At 53.1% G+C, this 23,469-nt stretch overlaps 1 protein-coding gene and 1 long non-coding RNA gene across 12 annotated transcripts; one reads left to right on the top strand and one right to left on the bottom strand.

Moving 5' to 3' along the window:
* Positions 1-251: 251 nt before the first annotated feature.
* On the top strand, positions 252-4,498 carry LOC113895563. Its single transcript, XR_003511873.1, has 2 exons — positions 252-1,260; positions 4,228-4,498. It is a non-coding gene; the product is annotated as an uncharacterized LOC113895563 (long non-coding RNA).
* Positions 4,499-5,842: 1,344 nt separating this feature from the next.
* RNF44 (ring finger protein 44) lies at positions 5,843-22,943 on the bottom strand. 11 transcript variants are annotated; one of them, XM_027546912.1, is made up of 11 exons: positions 22,708-22,943; positions 11,256-11,407; positions 10,860-11,049; positions 10,299-10,466; positions 9,720-9,896; positions 9,445-9,606; positions 9,238-9,362; positions 8,857-8,944; positions 8,647-8,768; positions 8,402-8,501; positions 5,843-8,210 (listed from the first exon to the last, which is right to left on the bottom strand). In XM_027546912.1, exons 2-11 carry the CDS (start codon positions 11,360-11,362, stop codon positions 8,148-8,150), a joined length of 1,302 nt encoding a protein of 433 aa, XP_027402713.1. In that variant the 5' UTR covers positions 11,363-11,407; positions 22,708-22,943; the 3' UTR covers positions 5,843-8,147. The 11 variants fall into 11 exon arrangements, with proteins under 11 accessions (XP_027402713.1, XP_027402717.1, XP_027402723.1 ...); XM_027546916.1 differs by having other exon boundaries at positions 10,860-10,985; positions 22,708-22,942; XM_027546922.1 differs by having other exon boundaries at positions 9,720-9,893; positions 10,860-10,988; positions 22,708-22,941.
* Positions 22,944-23,469: the final 526 nt, after the last annotated feature.

Here is a 23,469-nt window from a genome sequence, read left to right as displayed (position 1 = left end):
CACACACCTGGGTTTGCTCATGTAGTTCTTACTTTCTGGTGTCTAAAGAGACCTGTAGTTGAAAAGTAGCTTAGTCACTTCAGTTGTGTCTGACTCTTTGCAACCTTATGGACCGGTGTAGCCTGCCAGGTTCTTCTGTCTGTGGGATTCTTCAGGCAAGAATAATGGAGTGGGTTTCCATGCCCTCCTCCAGGGGGTCTTCCCAACCCAGGGATCAAACCCAGGTCTCGCACATCGCAGGCAGATTCTTTACCATCTGAGCCACCAGAGAAGCCCTTTAAAGAGGTCTGTAGTTAGCAAACAACAACAACAAACCCACTGTAGCTAATTTAAGGAAAAAACTGGTGTGTTGAAAGACTACAAGGTAGGTCCCAGAATGGAAAGCCAGACCTCAGAAAGGGTGGGGTCCAGGTCTCAGAATGGGTGGAGCGCAATTGTGGGATGGGGGTTGTCGCACGTAGAAGGCACATTCAGATGTCAGGCCTCCCGCCTCTGGAGCATAATGCAATCAGATTGGGGTTTTTGTTTTTAGTTGCGCCCCATACAGCAGAGGCAGAGCCATTTCTTTTAAAATAGTGCAGAAAAGTGTAAAGAAAATAACCATCGTTCACATTCCTACCACTCAAAATAATTAACACTGATATTTTGGCGTATCTGCTTCAGGTTTGTTTTTTCTTTCCTGTTTATACTTTGGTTAGAATCACCTAAAATGTTTATATATTTACTGCAAAGAAATCCTTTTATCCTCAAGAGATGTGGCTAGTTTCTGGCTGATCTGGGCCCTGGCACCAGCCTCTCCGGCGACCTGCTGCGGCCATGAGTCTGACCAGCCGGCCGTGAGCCTCTGCCGTTCAGATGGCTTTTCCAGCCTGCACTTCTCTCTCAGAAACTTCATCTGTGCTCGGAATAACGGTGGAGGATGATGGTGTGTCCCAGCTCGTCAGTGGAGGCCAGGGAGTGGACATCACCATACAAAAACTAATGTGAGAAAGAAGGGTTAATTTCACTGTTGCTGGGACCACAAAAGGAGAGGGCAGGGCCTGTAGAAAATCATCTGGGCCCTGGGACTGGGGTTAACCTCCCATGTCTTTTTCCTAACAGCAGCTCACTCATTTATTCACTTATTCAGTTATCCTCTCAGAAACCCTCACCAATGCCTCCTGTGTCCTTGCCCTTCCGTTAGGTCCGGGAACATGGCGAATATGACGGTCCTTGGTCTGGTGAAGCAAAGTCACGGGCAACCAGCAGGACTTCTAACAGGTGAGACATTCGCATGGTGTGCAGTGGAAACCAGAGTGGAGTGTGGCCTGCTCTGGCTTGAGGTGTGGGGTCTGAGGAGGGGACATTCAAGCTGGGCTTTGGGAAGGGAGCATGCGTACCAGCAGTACCAGCAGGAGAGAATTTAAAGCCCCTGAGGCATCTTAGTGTGATTCAGGGGCCAAGGGGGCAGGGGGCGCATGGCAGCTCCTCTATCCAAGCCTCAGTCAGCCCCCAGTTGCCCCAGTGAGGAAGGTATAAACAGTTTTACAGTCAAGAACATAGAAGGATCGTGAGAGAAAAACGAGTGTGGTGGGTGCTCATTGGATGTGAGTGGTCCTCCAAGCAGAGAGAACAGCACACACAGCAAGGGGGTGAAAACAGGGCACGTTGGGAAAGAAACAAAACTCCTGTGGCTGCCAGCCCCCAAAGGACCCCTCCTAGGGACAAAAATCTTCTACTCCCGGTTCATCCAGGAAGTTTCTGGTGGCAGTGGGAGAGGGCTTGCCTGGAGCCTGGAAGAAGGGGAAGAAGAGACCAAAGAGGCCACCATTTGGGCTTTTCAGAAGTGTTTTCTCTGACTTCGGAGAATTTACAAGTAGAGACTACAAGGCCATCTTGATTCTCCCATTTTCTCCCCGGGCCTAGCCCTGGTCCTCTCTGAGCTTCAGTTCCTCTAAATAAAATCCAAAGATAATAAAAACCTCAACTCAGGGTGTGGAAGAACAAACGAACACTGTGGGAGCTGGCTCCTCTCCAACTTCACTCTGCCCAAATTCATTCTTGCCTCTGGGCCTTTGTACATTCTGTTCCTTCCCTCCAGAATGCTTTTCTCCTGACTAGCAATGGCACCCCACTCCAGTACTTTTGCCTGGAGAATCCCATGGACAGAGGAGCCTGGTGGGCTGCAGTCCATGGGGTCGCTAGAGTCGGACACAACTGAGGGACTTCACTTTCACTTTTCACTTTCATGCATTGGAGAAGGAAATGGCAACCCAGTCCAGTGTTCTTGCCTGGATAATCCCAGGGACAGGGAAGCCTGGTGGGCTGCCGTCTATGGGGTCGCACAGAGTCGGACATGACTGAAGCGACTTAGCAGCAGCAGCAGCAGCAGCTCCTTCCCAACACTTAGATCTCATTAATGTCAATATTGGTTGCCTCTTCTGAAAGCCCTGTATAGAGGTGCCCATTCTCTTTCATGGCCCTTGTTATATTTGAAATGGTGGTTTTCAGGGTTTTTTTTATATTGTTTGTTTCTCCTGGAATGCCCGTTTCCTGGTAACAGGAACTTAGTTTCATTCACTGGAGTCTTCCCAAGGCCTAGAACAGTGTTTGGCTTGAGGCAGAAGTACTCTGCCAGTTTTGCTGAAATGACAACTCAAGAACCCTACCAGGCCTTGAGGACTCAGGGGCAACTGAACTGCCTTTATAAAGAGTGTCTAGACTGTTACACCCTCTGTGCCCAGAGAAGAGCCCTGAAGGTTCTACATGTCAGCATACAGGCTGAGCTCAAAGGACACTTGAGCCCGAAAATGGTGAGAAAACATCCAGTCCTGGGGAGATCCACCCTCCTCCTTCCAAGGACACTTTGTAGTGTGTCACCGTTGAAAAGATGCTGCCAATTATACCAAGTGTTGGTGAAATAACTGCCAATTAATTCATTCCCCAAAATGGCCACCATGGGCCAGGCATTGTTGTAGTTGGTGGCAGGCAGAGCTTTTAATAGGAGGTAACCAGAATGACCACTTCAAGTGACAGAATTGCAGCCCAAGGATAATATAATTTCACTCTGATTCATAATGTCAAATCTTTATCTAATTTCCCTTTAACTGTGAAATAAATATACATTTATAGAAGTTGCAAAAACATTACAAAAAGGTCTTACATACATTTACTTTCCCTCAACAATAACATCTTGTATAAAACCAGAAAATTGACGTTGGTACCATCTACAGTGATTTTGGCTTATGGATATCAAATTACTCCAGGAGTATTTGTTGAAAAAAATTATTCATTGAATGTTCAAAAATCGGTTGTATGCGTGCACGTCTATTTCTGGATTCTTTTATTCTGTCCTATGGATCTATTTGGCTATCCCTCTCCTGATAAAATGTCTTGATTAATGTGTCTCTACAGGGAAGTCTTATAATCAGGAAGAGTGGTTCTTCTCATTGTATTCTTTTTAAAAATTGCCTTAGCTACTCTGGTTTCTTGACTTTTTCATGTAAAATTTAAAATAAGCATGTCAGTATGTCAAAAAAAAAAAAAAAAGAAAAGCTTTGCTGGACTTTAATGGGAATTGCATTAAACCTAGAGATCAATTTGGGAAGAAGTAAAAATTTACTATGCTGAATCTTCCAATCCAAGAATACGACAGGTTTCTTTGTTTATATAGGTCTTTGCCTTGTTTCATCAGTGTTTTGTAGTTTTCAAGATACAAGCCTTATGTTTTGTTGGATTTATACATTTCATTTTTCTCTCAAATGATTGTAAATAATCAGATTTTTATTCTTGAGTTCCACATGTTCACTGCTAGTCTATGGAAATACAATTAATTTTTGTTTACTTATGTTATAGCCTGCCAAACCTGACTAACTCATTTAGTTCTACGTATTTGTAGATTCTTTGGAATTTTCTACATACATAGATCATCATCATATCACCTGCAAATAGTGTTAGTTTTATTACTTCCATTTCTGCATTCCTATTTCCTTTTTCTTGCCTTGTTGTGCTGGCTCAGACTTCCAGTATGATGTTGAATAGAAGTGATGAAAGCAGATATCCTTGCCTGTCCTGATCTCAGGATTGGTAAGCAAATAGTCTTTCACATCATAAAGGGTGATGTTAGCTATAGATTTTGTATAGATGACCTTGTAAAATTTTATTATTTAGAATGAATGTTGAATTTTGTCCAAAAAAAATTTTTTTTTGCATCAATTGTTATTATCTGTGTTTTTTTCTCTCCTACAGGCTTTTTGAAATACTGAAATGGAGCTTGGAGACTTCCCCATCTGACAGTTCGCTCAGACTGGGAACTCAGCTTCTACACTGGTCTAGTTCACCATGCCCCAGTGTGCTCAAGAATGCAACCTGGACCTGCATGTGGCTAAAGAAGCCCAACACAAGAAATGCTGCCCAGAGTGTATATGCACTGCTATAGATTTACAACAGCATACATAGCCAAGGCTCAGAGTAGCCCTGTGATAAAAGCTGATTCTCAACATGGAATTTCCCGAACTTATTTTATGGCAATTTTTTATACAAACCCTATTATGTTTCATATGACTTTCTCTGAAACACTTAGGGAACCACTCAACTGAGTCTGTCCCCTCATCTGCAAACTAGTCAAAGCCTGAAAGACAAGTGCCCTGACCAAGGTCACAGATGGTGACGGCACAGACACAGCAGGTCTCCTGTCCCCAGCTGGACGCTCCTGCTCCCAACCATGCTGCTCTGACAATACTAACAAGTCACCAGGCAGCCCTGCAATACCACACACCATCATGGAGAGGAGGAACGTTCCACCTCACCAGTCTGGTCCCTTTGGTGGCTCTCAGGCCCTTCATCCCCACTGAGCTCGAGGATGAGCAGCTTAATTTTTGTAGGTTCAGTGGGACCCATGGGTGGGGATATATGTAACGCAGCTGGGCCAGTCATGCTGTTCTAACTCCCTAATGGTAGCAAAGGGTTCAGGAGTGGGTGTACAACCTGCTGGTTGAACAAGACTCCAGATCAGAAATTATTAGAATTACTAATAATTCTAATTAGAGAGAATTAGGAAAAAAAAAAAGTTTTTGCATGGAGATGATGCTAAATTAGGAGACACTGAACTAGAGCAAACTCTTTTGAGAGTCTGGAGAAAACTTTTGAGTCAATCCTAAAGAAAATCAGTCCTCAATATTCACTGGAAGGACTAATGCTGAAGCTGAAACTCCAATACTTTGGCCACCTGATGTGAAGAACTGACTCCTTGGAAAAGATTGATGCTGGGAAAGATTGAAGGCAGGAGGAGAAGGGGACGACAGAGGATGAGATGGTTGGATGACATCACCGACTCGAAGGACTTGAGTTTGAGCAAGCCCCGGGAGTTGGTGATGGACAGGGATGTCTAGCGTGCTGCAATCTGTGGGGTCGCCAAGAGTCAGACGCGACTAAGCGACTGAACTAAACTAAGCTAGAGCTACCAGGAAGCACCATGCAGAACAGTTGTAACATAAAGTGAGACCTTGGTTCCTTACAACAACACCGAGTCGGATCTAGTCAGGCTGAAGCAAAACCTACCTCCAGAATGTAAATGACAAGACTAGTAAGTGCCCTCTTCCTCAAACTGGTGAGATGGAATCTTGTCAGTTGCCAACAGAATCCTACCTAGTTGGCCTGTGAAGCAGATTGGCTCAGAGTAAGTTATCACTGAACTGGACCCGGAGACCCCTCTCCATCAAGAGATCATTTTTTTTCCCTTAAGGTTCCAAAGCAAACAACAATCTTTTCTGCCCCTCTTATCTCGGGCCCCTACCCACTCTCAGACTGATGCCCCCCTGCCCTACTTCCCATTAAAACAGTAAGGACACAGGCAGCCAAGAGCAGCTTGGGCAATACTTGATATACATCATACATTTATTAGTGAATATCCCTCTGAAATCAGCAACAATATTAAAAAAAATAATGATTGCACTACTTGGTCAAGCAGAACTAGCAACTTTCATTTTAAAAAAAGTACAAATCTGTTAAAAATTTCAATCGGTATACACATATATAATACAACATACTAGTTATGTTAAATGCTACAAACCAATGTGAATCCAATGGAATGGAAAAAACCACACATTTAAGCTTTAAGAACCATTTTTTTTTTTCTCTATATATTAGCATTTTCTCAAATACATACATGGGAAAAATGAGGTAACTGTAAAATGTGCAAGGAACAGGGCCCCCCCAAATTACATGTTTATATATATATATGTAATTATATATATATATATAAGACCTTTCTAACACAGAACACAGGTGCTGGGCCCAGCCAGGGCTGGGGGATGGAGCCCACTGTCATGCCTAGGCCAGAAGTTGGTAAATAAAACAGTAAACAATGACAAGCCCCCACCACAGGAAATCATTGGTAACATGGCATCTATAGCAAGGTCGGCAAATCACAAACATCCTAAATAATTGTCTTATAAATCTTTTTTTTTTAAGTGATTTTTTTTTAATGTTGTTTCCCCCCCAATAGCTGCTCGCTGGAATCACTGCTGCAGCCGACACAATCCGTGAGCCTGTTTCCGCCTGCCCCAGGAACTGGAAAGGGTTCTGAAAACCTTTTTTGGGGGTGGGGAAGGGAGGGGGGTTGGAGAGGGTGGTTCTCTGTGTAAAACGTGGGGGTTTTCAACACTGCTATAAATATAGAAATGTCACCTGGAGTTATATACAGTAAGACTTTGGGTTCTCCACGGGGTGGGGCCAGGCTGATGGGGCCCCATGGCAGGCTGGGGGGTGGCGGGAAGCCAGGGCCGCTGCTGGAGAACGAGGGTGGTTGGAGCATCCCTGAGGCAGCAGGCGCCAGGGGCTGCCTGCTAGGATGTGCCGGCCCCACACGCGGTTCGTTCAGGGCAGCAACCCCAGCTGGGGGTGAGAAGAGAAGGAATGGGACCACGAGGGCGAGGGTGGGGAACTCAGCCAGACCCTATGGGGGCTCCTCCAGACCTTGGAGGGCAGGGCTCAAGCTGGGAGGGGGGCCCCTGGAGGTGGGTCCACACCCTCCCTGGACCCAGTCCTCCCGGGACTTCCTTGGAGGAGACACACCCAGGCAGGTGGGAGACAGGTCCTGGCTAGAGGGAGAAATGCCCTGAAAAGCGTCCGGTCCCGGGAGGCTCTGGGGACGTGTGCAGTACAGTGCATGGCAGTTATCAGCTGAGCACAGACCCCGCAACCCCACCCACGACCGCCAGCCACCCCAGCCCCAGCCGTGCACATGCATGCGGACCAGGCGGTATAGCACGGACCATTCCCTGCCCCTGGGGCACTCGGTCCTGGTTGGTCCCTATACCCCCATTAAACCAAAAGAAAAGGGACTGTTTAAAAATCCACACCCTCAGATCCTACACACGATTTGGGGCCAAATGATCAACAAAAACTGCTGCTCCTCACGTTCATGCAAAACGACAGAAAGGGGAGATTGGGCAAGGGTCTGGGCACCGTCACTGCCAGGGAGGGCAGCCACCAGCAAAACAGGAGGTCACTCTCCCTGGCCTGGCCCAGGCCCTCAGAGGGCCCATCTGCCCCAGCTCAGAGCCTGCCTCCCACCTGCTTGGGAGGCAGGCTCTGATGCTCCCCAGCCTGGGCTTGGGGCCGGAATGTTGTGCCTGGGCTGAGGGCCCTCTAGGGAGCCAGCCCCACCCTCACAGCGGCCTGGCTGCCTGAGTCTGCCTGGGGTCAAGGCGGAAGGACCCACTTGGGCTTCCTGCCACCATCTGTCCACGCCTGTCAGTGCCACCTGCACAGAGGGCATGCCACTTCAGTGCAAGAGACTAGGCGACCCTGGACAGCTCCCCCTTTGCCCATCTTGGGGCCAACGATCTCCACCGGCCACACTAGGGGAATGGACCCTGGCTCCCAGTGCTGGCAGGAAAAGGAGACAGACCCAAGGGCAAACAGGAGAGACTGAGTTACGGGCGCTCAGGCTGCTCCTTGGTGGGCAGACGGGTGGGCAGACGGGGAAGGAGTCTTTGGAGCTTGGCAAATGCAGGGGCTTATTGCAGGGGCTTCTCTCGGGCTGACCCTGACACCAGCTCTGGAGAGGCAGGCAGGAACGGCAGGGCAGGCCGGGACCACGCCCTCCCTGGGCCCCCCGAGTTTCCAGAGCTTTGGGCAGGGTTCTCCGGGGTGGCTGTGGGGCCTCACTCAGCCTCCCTGGGCACCTCGGAAGCGTCGGCCCGGCAAATGGGACACGTCCGGTTGGCCTGGGGGAAGCAGCCACATGTCAAGACTCCGCTCTCGCCCAACCCCCATCCCATCTGAGGCTCTTCTGCTGCCGTGGGGACCTGGCTCCCTGTGTGGAGCCAGAACTCCTGGATGCCGAAGAGGATGCAGAGGGAAGCCCTCCAGTCCCCCTCCTCCCCCCCCACACCTGGGAGCAGCATGGGAACCTTACCTTCAACCACTTGTCGACACACTTGGTGTGGAACTCGTGGTTGCAGGGGAGGACCCGGAGCAGCTGCCGCGCCTCGAAATCACTGAAGCAGACAACACACCTGGGAGGAGGCACAGCGCGTCACCCCAACACTGACGGCAGGGCAGACTCATGGCAGGGCGCAAAGCCCCACCCAGGAGATTAGAAACCTATCTGTGCTCAGAGAGGCTGGGGGAGGGGGCTAAAGAGGAGGCCCGGGCACTCACAGCGTCTGCTCCGACTGGTGACTGTCCGGGTGAAAGCGGTACGATGGAAGCTGCTCGATGTCCGCTTTGGTGAGGCCACGGGGTTTGGCGTCTCCCAGCCGCTCGGCCAGATTCAGGAGAGCCTGGACGCGGGCAGGAGGGGAGAGTCAGCGGCGGCCAGGGCTGGAGGTCCCCCAGGCCCCCACTTCCCAGGACCGGGCTCCATGGGACCTCATAGTTCTCCATCTCCACATCATCCACATCAAGATCCAGGCTGATGGTGGGCCCCATTGCTGTTGGTGACATCGGCAGCATCGAGCTAGTGGGAGACAAGCACGTGGGCCCAGGGTCAAGGACAGTAGGCACAGAGAGCATTGCGGGGCTCCCCTGATTCCCACCATAAAACTAAGCCCAGAACTCTGCACTGTTCACACTAGGGACCCTACTGGGGAGCGTGAGTGTGCAGGTCTGGTCTAGTGGGGATGCTGGGGGGTGGGAGTGGGGGGGCTCGAGCAGCCCTGGGACCTCTGTGGGACCCTGTTTGGGTCTAACCACTAAAGGCCCCAGGAGAACACAGCCCCACAGCTCTGGAGCAGCTGTGCAGGTACTTACAGGAAGTAGGGCAGGAAGCTGGGGTAATACGGTGGTGGGGGAGGCGGCGGGGGCGGCGGGGGCAGCGGCTGTTGCAGGCGGTATCTCTGGGTGCTCAGTCTCCGAGGCATCACGTGGGAATATGGCTGCGAGAGGGGGGCCAGGGGCAGGTCAGCCACGGGCCTGTCTCCCCGGTCACCCTCGAGCCAGAGCAGGGGTGGCACTCACCACACCGAAGGACAGCTCGTGGTGCAGGGTGTCGTGGGGCAGGTAGTGCATGGGCACGGACGCCGACAGGGTCGGGCCTGGGGCCGAGGTGGAGTAGGTGAAGCTCCCCAGGGGGTGCTGATCCCCCCGGAGATCCACATCATTGTCGAGGCGCTGCAGGGGCTGCGGGGGGATGGCGGGGGAGGTGGGGTTTGGCAGTCAGTGACGAGGGGAGTCCCCTGGCCCCCACCCCGCCCACCATCCCCTGTAGCACCAGACCCGTCGCTGGGACTCACCATGCGTGGGTGCTGTGTCTGCAGGGACATAAACTGCCCAAGAGGCGCCATGTGAGCGGGCTGGGGGTGTGGGGCTGGCGGCGGGGGGTGTAGGATGTAGTGGTCACTGGAGATGAGATGAGGGTAGGCCTGATAGGGCACAGGGAGCTGCTGCATGGTACACGCCTGGATCAGCTGCTGAGAAAGGGGGCAGAGGCTGGAGAACACTTCTGGGCTCTGGGTCCGGTCTTAGGTTTGTGGGATCAGGGCCAGGGCCCATTCCACCCAGTGAGAAGCCCTCTGGACCATCTAGCCCTGGCCTAGGCCTCCCAGGCAGGACATCTTGCTCTGAAGGCCCACAGTGATGACTCCAAACCATACAGCAGGCCCTGCAATGCAGGGCCATCCCTGAGCTCTGCAATGCCCTTCCACTGGACATGAATACACGTACACTCTTCTGGACAAGGCTGTGGCCTGGAGCCCAGAGGACTCTGACAGCCTGGGTAAGGGCTGTTAAGTGCAGCTCAGTTTTGCTACAGGCCCAAGCCTGAGGCCTTCAGCTAGAGACAGACCAGGAAGCCTGGGTGGGCGCTCACTCACCGGGGGCGGGAGGCAGCAGAGCGGGTAGTGCTGCCCGCTGAACATCACGGAGCATGCTGGGAGCTGCTGAGCGCTGCAGCCAGGGATGTGCTGGCCTGCAGGCAAGGGGAAGCCTTGGGTGGTCACCGTGGTGACTGTGTAGGACAGAGGGACAGGTCCCTGGTGCACCTGCAGAAGAGAGACCCAGAACTGTGGGGAGGCCACTCGGCGGCCCCTGAGGTGAGAAAGTCCCGCCGGGCCAGCTCTCTTCCCTTCTCTAGCTGGGGCCTACCCACTGTAGACCTGGCTGCTACCTCCTGCCCCAAGCCCCTGAGAGTCCTCTGGGAACCCAGGAGGGGCTCTCTAGCTCTATCAACTCATCCACCGTGTGGCCCCAGGGAAGGTCCTTCCCTTCTCTGGGCTTCAATGCACCAACCTGTACACCAGGGCTAAAGATGCCTCCCTGAACGGCGCAATGAGTTCAGCAAGGTGAAGTCAGGGTATTGCTCCTCTGCTCCTTGGACCGACTTGCCAGAGGCCACGGCGGCAAGGCAGAGTGCAGGGGTGGGGAGTTCTGCCTACCTGCTCGTGGAGATCAACCATGAACGGGCTCTGCTGGGAGACTGGGTGCAGCATTCGGGGGCTCCCGCCGGCAGGAGCCGAGGCTCGGCGCTCCTCTACGGGGAGGTGTGCTGGTCGGGGCGGCAGCTGCTGGGAGGGGAAGCGCTCATCCTGGGCCGGCAGGCTGGCCAGGGGGCCCTCGTGGCTGGGGCTGCACCACAGAGAGGAGGCCCCAGTAGCACTGACGGGGGCTGCTCATTCACAGAGCATGGAAGAAGCCAAAGGTCCACTACCCACTGGGTAAGGAAGACAGCTCAGGGCCCTGGGCCCACCGCCCCCGGCCCCTGTGCCAGCCCAGGCTGACAGCCCCCATGCCAGTGGCTCCAGGATCCATGGGACTGGGAAGTTCCGTCCTACCTTCCCCAGAGCTGGCCCGGGCTGCTGCTGGGTCCTGCAGGGAATCGCCGCTGACCCCCAGGGGCAGAGGGTGCCCACCTAGTCACTGCCAGAGCCCATGGTTGCATCAGGGGTGGCAGAGGGCTGGAGGGGCTGCGCCAGGGTACACGACCCTAGGAGGCAAACCGACAAAGGGACTAAGGCACAGAAAGTTCAGTCCCTTGCTCCATAAGCGGTCAGGGAAGGAGCATCAAACTTCTGCACCCTGGTTCCGGAAGCCCACTGATGCCGCCCACCATGCCCCTGTGCTCTCCTGGCAGCACCCTGCTCTGGCACTGGGGTTCAGGGCCGACAGACCAGAGAGAGCCTTGGCCTGCAGGGAGTCCAGAGGGCTGGCTAACATGCTTCCAGGCCAGGTGGCTCTGGTGTAAGGCTCCCTCCGGGTGGGTCTCCAGGGAACCCTGTCGTGGTGCAAGGGTCTACAAATATGTCCTACAGATAGTGGGGTTCCTGAGGGGACTCCAGCTTCCTCCCTTCCACCTGCTTGGCTCAAGAAGGACTACACTCCTTCCACTACTAACATGTGAGAGGTTCTGACTTGGTTCCTGCCCTTGGGGGTTCTCAGTCTGAGACAAGTCAGGAGTCATCCCTCAGTATCCATGGGGTACTGGTTCTAGGACTCCCATGATACCAAAATCTGAGAATGCTTAAATCCCTTATGTGAAATGCTGTAATATTCACATATAACCTATACACATCCTCCCCTAGACTTCCTACCATTTCTAGATTACTTATGACACCTAATACAATGTAAATGCTGGGTAAATATGATGTAAATGCTACCTAAAGGGCAAATTCAAGTTTCGCTTTTTGCAACTTCATGGATTGCCCCCCCCCCAGTATTTTCTATCCAATGTTGGTTACATCTATGGATGTGAACGCGTGGATAAAGAGAGTAGACTGTATAGTTTCTTTCCATAATCTGTTACCACAGTGCCCACCCAAGTGAGACTTCACCTACTCTTAAGAGTAGGTGTCAGCTCCATTTTGCAGAACAGAAAACTGAGGCTCAGAGACAGGAAAGGACTTGCTCAAGGTGCCACAGGAAGTGTCAAAGCGGGGAGGTGGGCTGACTACAAGCCTCTGGCTGTACCCTGCTGCCAACAAGAAAGGGTCCAGGCCAAGAATTTTGGCAAGACGCAATGAAGCGATAAAGGAAGTCAACCTCTGATGGACTGGTGGGCCTGGCTGCATGCCTCTGGGGCAGGAGGAAGGTGTTGGAGGGGGTTGGAGGGGGTTGTACAAACCTGACCTAACACAGCCCGCAAGCGGGAGGTAGGGCTTGCTGAGAAAAAAGAGGAAGCAAAAACCTAAACCTAAGGGAGGAAGCTGAGTGGGAACGAGGCGGTGCAGGAGCTGGGGTCCAGGTGGGGCAAGTTGCGGGGGGCGGGGGCGGGGGCGGGAGGGGCATTAACTCCAGAGGTTGGAATGAGGCCCTGGCAGGGAAAGTTCTGGAATCTGTCAGGCCCTGCAAAGCTAAAGGGCACGTCTAGCAGGACCAGCCCTTGGCTGTTCCTACTGCAGGGACCCCGCCTCCACAGAACGCAACTCCTATGCTTCCTCCACACACAGCCTCAAGTGCTGCCTCTGTGCTCATAGAGGAGTGTGTGTACTGTCCCCTCGACTCCTTGTTCCTCTCCTCTGCACTGGGCTTTATGTGCGTGGGCCCTAACTTTCACAATGAGCCTGAAAGGGGGGACTCTTCTCTACCTGCTAAGACAGCACAGGGCCCAAGGCCACGGAAGAGCTGGAATTCACGCTCTTCCCAGCCAGCACTTGGCAGAGGGGTGGACAAGGCCCAGTAGATTGATCCAGCACAGGGCAGGCCTGATGTGGTAAATGCACCCAGGAGAGCTGATAACACAGGTCTATATAATCAGTCTGGCAGCAGTGAAGTTAGTGCCAATGATTAAAAATTGGGAGATTACATAAAAATCTGGCCTTTCAGAGTGAGTGAGTGTGACTGTGTGTGTGTGTGGTGAAGCAGAAAATCTGGTCCCTCATTCCTGCTTGACTCCCTCACTCTGAGCATGAGCTTTCTCTCCAGGCCATCCCAGACCCATTCCCCGTCTGCCCACCACAGGTGACTGGGGTTATAACCCCCTTGTAGGCCAAGTGCACATCCTAACACGCATGTGTACACACACACACACAGCCTCGATTCCTGCTTATGATCCAGCCAAGCAAACACAGACCAAGAGGGACTCAGAGGAAACCCCCAAATAACTGAAACACAAACTCCTGACCCACCCTAGACATTTTGGATCAGAATCTTAAGAAGGTTGGGGAACAAGAGTGCCTAGAATTCCACCAAATTCCCCAGCAGTTTCTATAGCACAGGCAGTGCTTAAGAACCTCTGTTCTAACTGACCTCGGAGATCCTGAGATACCTCAGTCCTGCTGATGGGGAGTTATTAACAAGAACTACAATGCTTTCCATGTGCCATCCCAGTTAAGTCCTCATAGAAACCCTCAGAAGTAGGGACACTGTGGAGGAGATCTCACTGAGAGAAATGAGATCCAAGGCCAGTCAGCTAGAGTTGAGTGCCCAGGGACATAGCAGTGGCCTCAACTGCTCCTCTTATGCTATGCTGTTTTGTTGAAGGCTGGGCAATGTGAAGGCTCAGGGGTGAAGAACCACAGAGGCCCAGGCCCATGGGATTCTGCTCTGGCCAGCCTCTTCAAAAACTCCCACAGCACAGGAAAGGGAAGTGGCAAGGAGCTGGGAAATCCAACCCTCTAGCTGTAGCCAATGGTGCCAAAGGTGACAGTGTCAACCCTTGCATTTTATTAACAACGGCACCCACTCCAGTGCTCTCGCCTGGAAAATCCCATGGACGGAGGGGCCTGGTGGGCTGCAGTCCATGGGGTCGCGAAGAGTCGGACACGACTGGGCGACTTCACTTTCACTTTTCACTTTCACACATTGGAGAAGGAAATGGCAACCCACTCCAGTGTTCTTGCCTGGAGAATCCCAGGGATGGGGGAGCCTGGTGGGCTGCTGTCTCTGGGGTCGCACAGAGTCGGACACGACTGAAGTGACTTAGCAGCAGCAGCAGCCCTGATCTCGGGCCAGTATTGGTTGAGGACTGGGCACTTTGCTTCCTCTCTCTGAGCCACAGTTTATTCATCTGTAAAATGGGATCAGGCCAATAATCACCTCCCAGGGGACTGGTAAGGACTCCCCAAACTCCACTGCAGTGATTTGTAAAGCTCAGGTATCAGCTGAGCTTTACACTATCAGAAAGTCAGACAGGCTCCCTTCCCTCAGGGAATACCCCAGCTAGCAAGGAGGGGGCCCTGGTTCTTAACTGGGAACAGGGATGGCCCAGGGGGAACTCACCCACTTGACAGTTGAGCAAACTGGGACCCAAGGAAGGAAGTAACTTACTCCAGACTATAAAGCCAAAGTGGGTCAGACTTAGTCCTGGCTGGTCACCTAGGCCCAGGCTTCTTCAACCCTGACTTGCATTACCATCAGTACCCTCAAGAATTACCTAATGCCAAATCTCTACTGCGGGCCCTAAAGGAGATCAGAAGAGCTTTCTCTTTCAGGCATCCTGACAAGCCCTATTGTGGAAAGAAGTGAGGCCCAAAGTTGGAGCCAGCAACTTGCTCAAGGTCAAACAGCAAAACCACCACCTAGTTAGCTCTGCCTTTTACCACTCGTCCTTTGGGCTGGGCTCTTAATAAGGTCTCTGAAAAAGAGCCCTGAGGGTCCCATCCCTAAATCCAATCTTGCCCAGAAGCAGGGAATGCATCTTGCATCCATCTCCTCCCCCAGGCACTTTCAGTGCCCCAAGCAGCTATCCTCATCCTGGTAGAGGGAGACCCTAACATATAATTTGGGCCTGGCGGCTCAGGAATAGGGGCTGTTTTGCAGATGATAAGCCAAGTGAGGCCCTGAGGACAGGAGCAGACTGAGGTAGGCTGAGAAGCACCCCTCCCTACTCCCTCCCACCAGCCCCCCAAAAGAGGCATGCTGGGCCCAGCACTGCCTGGAAGACAAGCAAAGCTACCCAACTGTGGTGTCTGGTGGCAGCTGAGGGCAGGACCACCAGGGTCTGAGTTAAGTAAGAGCCGTGCGCCAGCCCAGACTCCCTAGGTGACCTTGGTCAAGGAAATCTTCCCTTCTGAGACTCAGTTGCCACAACTGTAAAATGGGGGTGGAAATCTCTCCTTCCCAGAGCTCCCAAATAAAACCACAATAAGCAAGACGCAAGAAACCAGGTGGTCACATTATAGGGGAAGGAAACCAGTGTCCCTAAAGGGCAAGCCCCTCCTCATGTAGGCTAGGCGGAGGTAGAGGGGTTCGGGGAGCTTCCTCAACCAACCCTCCCCGGGAAAGGGGACAGGCGTGGGGGAGGGGGCATGGTACGGATACTCGCCCAGAGCAGGGCCTCCCTCACCCCCTTCTCACTCCTTTGTGCTGTGCTCAGAGGAACATCGGGGACGAGAGGCCAGATTGCGGCGTCGGGGCCAGAGCGCTGTGACTTTAAGAGCCGAGGATCCCGGACCATGTGCTCGGCGTGAGACAAAAGCAACAACAAAGGAAGTGGCGGCGGCAGGGGGAGGGGGCGGCTCCTTCCTCTCCAACCGCAGCGCTTAGCCTCTGAAGGAGACTCGGCCTGGCCTCGGTGGGCGCTGGGGGTGGGGAGGGGTCCCGGATTCTAGAGGCCTCGCCGTCCCCACTCCGGACTGCCCGTGATTAACTCCTGCAGAGCCAGCTAGATCACAATACCCAGTCCCAGGGGAAGGAGGGCAGGAGTTCTAGGGATGCAGAAATCGGGAGTTGGGGGCTCAGACCCCGACTCACCTTCGGCCACACCGTGACTCCTTTGTTCCCGATCTAGAACGGCCAAGCTGGGCAGGGGGCGGAGGTGGGGGTGGGAGTATGCTGCCTGGACCCTTTAAGAGCCCCCGCCCTGCGGAACAATGTGCTCCCTTCCCCACCCCCTAGTCCGGGGGCTGTCCAGATCCTTCCGGGGCCCTCTCTCTTTGTTGTCCGTCCGCCGACCGTCTGCCTCGCGAGGCCCACGCGTGGCCAGCTCAGGCCCTTGGGAAGCAGGAGGCAGTGCAGGACGCGGCCGGGTTTGCGCAGCTGCCTGCGGCTGGCCCTTTAAGAACTGTCCGCGGCGGCAGCGGAATGTAACAAACCCCACATTTGATTCACAACATTCGAAGCGGCGGGGTCGCGCGCCGGGCGGGAGGGGGACTCGCGGGGGCGCGCCGGGAGGTTCCGGCAAACAGTAGCCGGCAGCTGCCCGCAAGGGCCCCGCCCCTTGTCAAGAGCTCCTCCCCTCGGGGGTGCCAAGAGCCAATCACCCGCCGGGGCTCGGCACGTGATTATGGGTCGCCATCTTGAGGGCAGATTTTTTTTTTTTTTTTTAAACCTCCTCCTCGTCCCCACCTCCTCACTTAAAGTGACCGCAGCCATCACAAGCAAGGGGCGGGGCCACATGGCCTGACCTAAAGATGGAAGACCCTCTACGTGGGTAAGACAAATTGGCTGCAACTCTAACTTGCTATGCAAACTCGCGAATCAATCATGCTTCTGAGGTTCAGTTTCCCTGCCCGAGAAACGGGTCCTGCCGGGAGAGCCGCAGCCCGGACTTACTGTGTCATGGTTCCCTCCTCGGGCGCGGGCGGCGCCTGGGACACTGAAGTGCAATGAACCAGACCTTCGACGGGGCAAGAGCGTCCCTTAAGCCAGCCTGAGTGGTTAGGAAGGCTCTAACAGCCCTGGGCCGGCAACCTATCCGGAGATGACGTCAGCCCCGAGAGCTACTGCGCCGCGATGACATCATGGCCCAGCCGCTCCGCATCTCCTTGTTTATACTGCGCGGTGACTTTAAATAGTTGGGCGGGCCTGGCTTGCTCAACGAACCAATAAAGGGCAATTCATGCAAATAAGCTAATAACGCTTACTGGGAAGGGGGATTGGCCCGGCGCGCGCTGACGTCACAAACATTTAACCGCCCCGCCCCTAGCGTGGCCAGGGAAAGGGGCGGGGAACAATTTGAAGCTAGAGTAGGAGGCGTGAAAAGGAAGTGTTAATCCCTCGGTCCTGGCCGATTCTTTGCAAGCCGCTGGACTGTAGCCTATTAGTCTCCTCGGTCCATGGAATTCTCCAGGCCACCTGCGCTCTAATTGCTCTAGGCGAGGCGTAGGAGAGCTCCTTGCCTAGGTGGATAGTTTAACTAAACCCAATGAAGTCTAGTTTTCTACAATATTCCTATGAGACGGATTACTACAACCTACCCATTTTACAAAGGTAAAGAACATCAAGAGGGGCGTCATTAACACCAGGTCACACTGCTGAGGTGAAGCTTGAATCCAAGACAAAGCCTAGCTTCTTTCCCTTTTGCCTCCATGTCTGCCTGGGGACATTATACAAAATGGGGTATTACCTCCATATCGATGGGGGAAAAAAAAGAGAATAATATTTAAAATATTCAAGAGCTGAGAACAGGCCTAATATAAATAATCCATAACTAGACTCCTCTAGATGGAGCTGCACTGACACAGGGCTACCTCCGAATCAGCCCTACACGAGATACCAGCACGAATGTTAAAACATCTGCTAAGCCTGTGTAGTGGGGCTGTTGGGCGTGTGCCTGTGTGTGATTTTCTCTGCTTCTTTGGTATATTTCATAATCCCAAATTTCAAAACTGAAAGATACTGAACTGAGGGTAACAGTATCAATGTTTTTTAAAATAGGATATATTCGGTATCAGAATAGAATATTTTTGGAAGGATATACAGCAGACTGAATAACTGCCCTCATGGAGAACTGAAGGAGAGCACTGGGCCAGGAGGACAAATTTTTAATTCGATATGCTTTTGTATATTTGCTGTTAAAAAACAACCCTATACCGTATAACCTACTGAAAATTCTAGAGAAAATTACTGCAAAACAGTATGTCTTAAGGATTTCCAGTCATTAAAACTTGTGTTCCTTTAGAGGCATCCAATAGAAACAACCCTGAAGGAAGTTTGGGGAACAGACATGCCTATCCAAGTAATGTTTAGAGCAGCAACAATCTGACACCATACTGTGGATGTGCAGCCAATAACACAAAAACTGAAAATGGTATCCAGGGGCTATTTGCAGACCTGTAGGGACCAGAGATCAAATTCAGGAGGCATGCTACAGATGTTACCTGGAATGCCAAACTCTCTCCATCACAATTAAACTATGCGTGCATGAGAATAAATGGGGATGCCTTTCTCTAACCATCTCCTTTACTGCCACTCTCCCTCCCCCTAAATCCCTTCCAACCTCTTATTTTTCTCACTCCGTAAAAGCAATCAGAAAATCTGTCCTACACTCGAAGTGCGTACACAGACCAACCCCTGCTTGCCTGTGTAGGGGTAGAACCTGCAATGGCTCCCTAATGCCTAGCTTTGAGGGCTGTGCTTAACAAGACGAGCTTCCTGCACCAAACTTTTCAGGCTCACTTCTCCCCATCCTCTCTCCCACAGCTACCTGACTGTGCTCCCTCTGGCCTTCCCTGCCGCTCTCTTCCTTTCTACCAATCCATTCCTCTGCTCTGCCGCTTGAAGCTTGGCTCCCATCTCACCTCTTACAGGAAGCTGTGAAGTCTCTAGCTTGTGCTGAACTTCCCTATCTTTGAATTCAGGCCTATATGCACCCTGCCCTTCACTTCACGCCATTTGATTTGCACACAGCCCTGTCATGATCACTTCATGTCTCACTCAGTAATCTCCTCCTTGCCTGAGAGGATTCAGCATTTTTAAGTGCACTGACATTCAGCCTTCACTGAGACACCACAGGGGTAATCGCTTTTCACAGGTGAGGATCTGAGGCTCAAGGAAGGGAAGCGACTTGCATGAGGCCACAGTGTGGGAATCCTTACCAGGCTCAGATGGTAAGAATCTGCCTGCAATGCAGGAGTGAGTGAGTGAAGTCACTCAGTCGTGTCCGACTCTTTGCGACTCCATGGACTGTAGACTAACCAGGTTCCTCTGTCCATGGGATTTTCCAGGCAAGAATACTGGAGTGGATTGCCATGGAGAACCAGGTTCAGTCCCTGGATTGGGAAGATCCCCTGGAGAAGGGAATGGCTACCCACTCCACTACTCTTGTCTGTAGAATTCCATGGACAGAGACAGACTACAGTCCATGGGGTTGAAAACAGTTGGACACAACTGAGTGACTAACACTCTGGGATTTCCTCATAGCTCAGTTGGTAAAGAATCTGCCTGCAATGCAGGAGACCTGGGTTTGATCCCTGGGTCAGGAAGATGCCCTGGAGAAGAAAATGGCAACCCACTGCAGTATTCTTGCCTGGAGAATCCCAGGGACAGAGGAGCCTGGCAGGCTCCAGTCCATGGGGTTGCAAGAGTCGGACACCACCCCACACAGGAAGTGACTCCAGTTACTACTCCATAATCCACTTACTCCTTTGAAGAAACCAGCACTCTGATTGTCCCATTCTCTCTGCCTAAAGTGTCCTCAACATCCCCTACTCACCTCTGGCCAAACTCTGCTCAACCTTAGGGGCTCAGCTCAAAGGCTGCCTGCTCGGAGCCTCTCCTGACCTGTCTCCCGGTTTCTACAATACGCAGCATGCCTATTATCACACCGCATCAGGGCAGCAGAAGGCATCTCATGGGGCTGCTCCTTCTACCCCCAGCAGGGCCTGGCTCACACTGGACGGTGGATGTCCAAGGAAGGAGCTCAGGGTTGCTCTTCTTTGCCCCTGATGCTTCAGGGCCAGGAAATCTTCGTCCTGCTTTATCTCACATGTGACCATCCGGTTTATGTCCCTGAGACACCCTCAGCAAATCCCCACAGCCCTCAAGTTTCCCGCTGCAGGACCAGAGGCCAATAACACGTCTCCCACTCCCCTTGACCCAGTTCCCAGAAGTGTGGCCCAAGGAGCTCCAGAAATGACCGATGGGGGGTGGCTCACTCTTGGCCAAGCACCTCCCATGAAGTTCTGTGGAGAAACTGGAGTTCTGGCCAATAACACGTCCACCCTAACCCTAACCTGAAAAACTTTCCTGGGCACATGCAAAATCTACTCTGGAGCAAGCGGGAAGGAAGCTCAATTTTACCCAATTTCCCAGGGAAGATAGGAATCTGGACTTTCCTCTCATTGATGAGTCTTCTGCTTTGGAACCCCAGTGTGAGACCGTGGCCTATATACCTACTGTGTGCCTCACCCTCATCACCCCACCCTGCCCCCGCCCTTCTGAAGGCAGGTTCTGTTACTTTCATCTTACAGATGAAGAAAATGGCTCAGGAAATGACTCCCCTTGACCCAGTTCCCAGAAGTGTGGCCCAAGGAGCTCCAGAAATGACCGATGGGGGTGGCTCACTCTTGGCCAAGCACCTCCCATGAAGTTCTGTGGAGAAATCAGGGTTCTGGAGTCTCCTGCATATGATCTGGGTAAATCCTACCCTGATCATCTCACTGGTCATCCCGGTGACCTAAGAGCTAGGTATCAGTGTGTGCTCCACTTTACAGATGAGGAAGTTTGGGCAAAAGAGGACATGACTCACCCACCATCACATAGCCATCAAGGGGCAAACATGGGGTCACATTTTAAGCTAACATTAAGTTTGGTTCACGCAATGCAAATGCCAACACAGGGTCTCCAAGTGTCCAATAATCAAAAGCACAGATGTCCTTGGGGAAAAAGCCTCTCCAGATCACAGACTAGAAGAATGGCAGAGAGGGATTTGAAGCCTGGTCCCTTGAATGCAAAGTACTGGATACTACCTACATTCCAGCTTCCACCCCAGGACTCTGTAGGAGATGGATTCTGCTGGGGCCTCCCCTATTCCACCTGCCTACCTAAAAGCCTGGATAGCTGGCTGCCTCCTTCCCCCCATCAGGTGTCAGAAAGAACCCCACTCCTTTTTTCTAAGACCCCTCAAGCCCTCCTCCAGATGCAGGGCCCAGCAGCCTTCCCAAGTGAAGCTGGCAGAACACAGAGATTGAGGGACGGTCCAGGAGCACACAGCACAGCCTGATAAAGCCAGCTCAGGACACAGACCTCCCAGCTACTCCAGAGCATCAGACTTGAGCCTCACACTCTAGGGTAGGGGTTGATAGGTCCCACTCTGCCAAGTCCTTGCTGCTTAGGGCAGGCTTGAACACACCTGAGCCCCAAACTTTGGTTGCCCTTAAAAGCAGAGGCCATTTAAGCATATGGGGGAGGGTGGCCTGTCTACAAAGGTGTTCCCAGGTCTGGGTTCAAGGCTGCAGCACTCTGGCCCCAGCTCTGAGTCTTGGTCAGTGATGTGGCCTCTCTCTTCCTCATTCTCACTTCTGTAAAACCAGGATGATGACAACAGTAGTGACAAATGACATTTCCTGAGCACTTAGTGTGTGCAGCACTGCTGTTCATCTCCTACAGGCTACTGAGAGGGCAGGCAGACACTGATGGTTAAGTGCAATGCCTCAGAAGCCAACCACCTAGATATGAGAAAGCTGCCACCTCTACGAGGCTCACAGTTTGTCCAGTGAAAATAGGGGTGACTGTGAGTCAACAGTGGCTTCCACTGTGTGCTCATCTTCCACAGTACTGGAAGATACCGTGCGCTTGAAGGTGTGAGCTTTGTGGGTAGGGCAATGGGAGGGGATCCCCTTTCTGACTCCCTCCCTGCTATAGCTGTCACCGTGGAACCCATAGGGTCTGCAAAGGAAGGAGCGAGTATGGGTCACCACAGCATCCAGAGATGAAAATCGGGGGCTGCAAGAATGTGGAAGCCTGGCAGCTCACGGGAGATGAGCCCAGCTGAATTCCCCATTTTCCCTCCAACAAGGCCAGCTTCCTACACCCACATCGTCTTTCTCACCCCGGACCCATCTCGATTCGGGCTTCATAGCCCTCAGGCAACAGAATGTGTGACCTTGGGCAAGACACAGACCCTCTGGTTGCCCCCGCGCCTTCCTTTACCCTCAAAGCAGTACCCACGCCGCTGGCGTACAGTGGTCTGTTCTTCCGACCCGAGGCAGCCCCAGGGCAAGGTTCGGGTCGCCCTGGATCCCCAGCAGCTGGGACAAGGAGCGCTGGTAAAGTGTTTGGGACAGCCCTAAGGAGGCCAAAGCACTGCAGCTCTGTCCCGGACTCCTGGGCTCCAGCTCTAGCCGGGACTCGCCAGGGGTTGCGATTGGAGCATGCGTGGAGCGCAGGGCACTCTGGGACTTGTAGTTCCCAGGGGCTCCCCGTACTGGAACACTAGACAGCGGGAGGAGCGGCTCTGGCCCAGAGTCCCAGGACGGCAAGCTCCCGCCCAGCGGACGCAGCCCAGCGGACTCTGGCCTCGCTGGAGGTCCCTGCGCTACACTGCCAGCCCATTGCCGCCCCCTATCGCTTCATCCTCGTTGGCCCTGCGCCTGGGGCGCACGGAGCAGGGTCCAGGCCGTGCGTTACCTGGGGCCGCGGCGGGGCTCTAACCCCACCGGGCGGCCGGCGCGTTGCTCCCGCTGCAGCCCGGGGTCCTGGTCCCGCTGCGGCCCGAGCGCCGCCTGCCGCGGTTCCCCCTTTGGCTCCACGCAGTGGAACGATCCACAGACCTCTTCACCCGGGCGCGCGCGCGCGCGCGCGGGGTCTACAGCAGCAACGTAGCTTCACCCTCACTCCCGCGCACGTATGGAACTACCTGGACTGCACCAAGCGCGCGGGAGCGGAGGGTGGAAGGAGGCGGAGCGTGTCTCGGCCACGCCCACTCAGTGTCCGGCCGCAAAGGGCGCGCAAGGGCGAGGCTTACAGGGTCTGGCACCCTAGGCGACCCCTTTGCTACCTGTGTGACCTTGGATGAGTGACTAAATAGGAAAGATAATACGAGCCTGTGGCCGTTGAAAGACCCTTTGCTTTGCGGAGAGTTTGTTCCCCTCACTCAGCTTCGGAATTTGTGTGTGTGTGTGTGTGTGTGCGCGCGCGCGCGCTAGAGAAAGAGAGAGAGAGCGGGCGAGAAGGTGTCAAGGATCTACATACAAAGAGCAAAGACTCTGAGGTCAGCAGATCTTGGTTCCTCTCTGTGGGTCATTCTCTGAGCTTCAGTTTCCTCTTCTGTGAAATGGGAATGATGATAACCTTCTTCGGGATGTAGGGAGACTAGTGACAAGAGAATGCTTCTGTCCATTGCTACAGCCAGCCTAGACCAAAGTGAGAATACCTGCTCAGGCCTGGGAT

This window comes from Bos indicus x Bos taurus, chromosome 7, assembly GCF_003369695.1.
Source record: "Bos indicus x Bos taurus breed Angus x Brahman F1 hybrid chromosome 7, Bos_hybrid_MaternalHap_v2.0, whole genome shotgun sequence".
In the NCBI taxonomy this organism is placed as follows: Eukaryota; Metazoa; Chordata; class Mammalia; order Artiodactyla; family Bovidae; genus Bos; species Bos indicus x Bos taurus.
Note: the sequence above shows the minus strand (reverse complement) of the source record. Positions and strands in the feature narration are given on the sequence as shown.

Bases quoted from the DNA above. Each gene is read 5' to 3' on its own strand.
- RNF44 (XM_027546912.1), bottom strand. From the start codon at position 11,362: ATGCAACCATGGGCTCTGGCAGTGACTAGGTGGGCACCCTCTGCCCCT. The intron at 10,467-10,859 runs GTAGGCAGAACT...TCTCTTCTGCAG, and splicing joins TGGTTGATCTCCACGAGCAG to GTGCACCAGGGACCTGTCCC. The intron at 8,769-8,856 runs GTCCCATGGAGC...GCCCGCGTCCAG, and splicing joins TGGAGATGGAGAACTATGAG to GCTCTCCTGAATCTGGCCGA.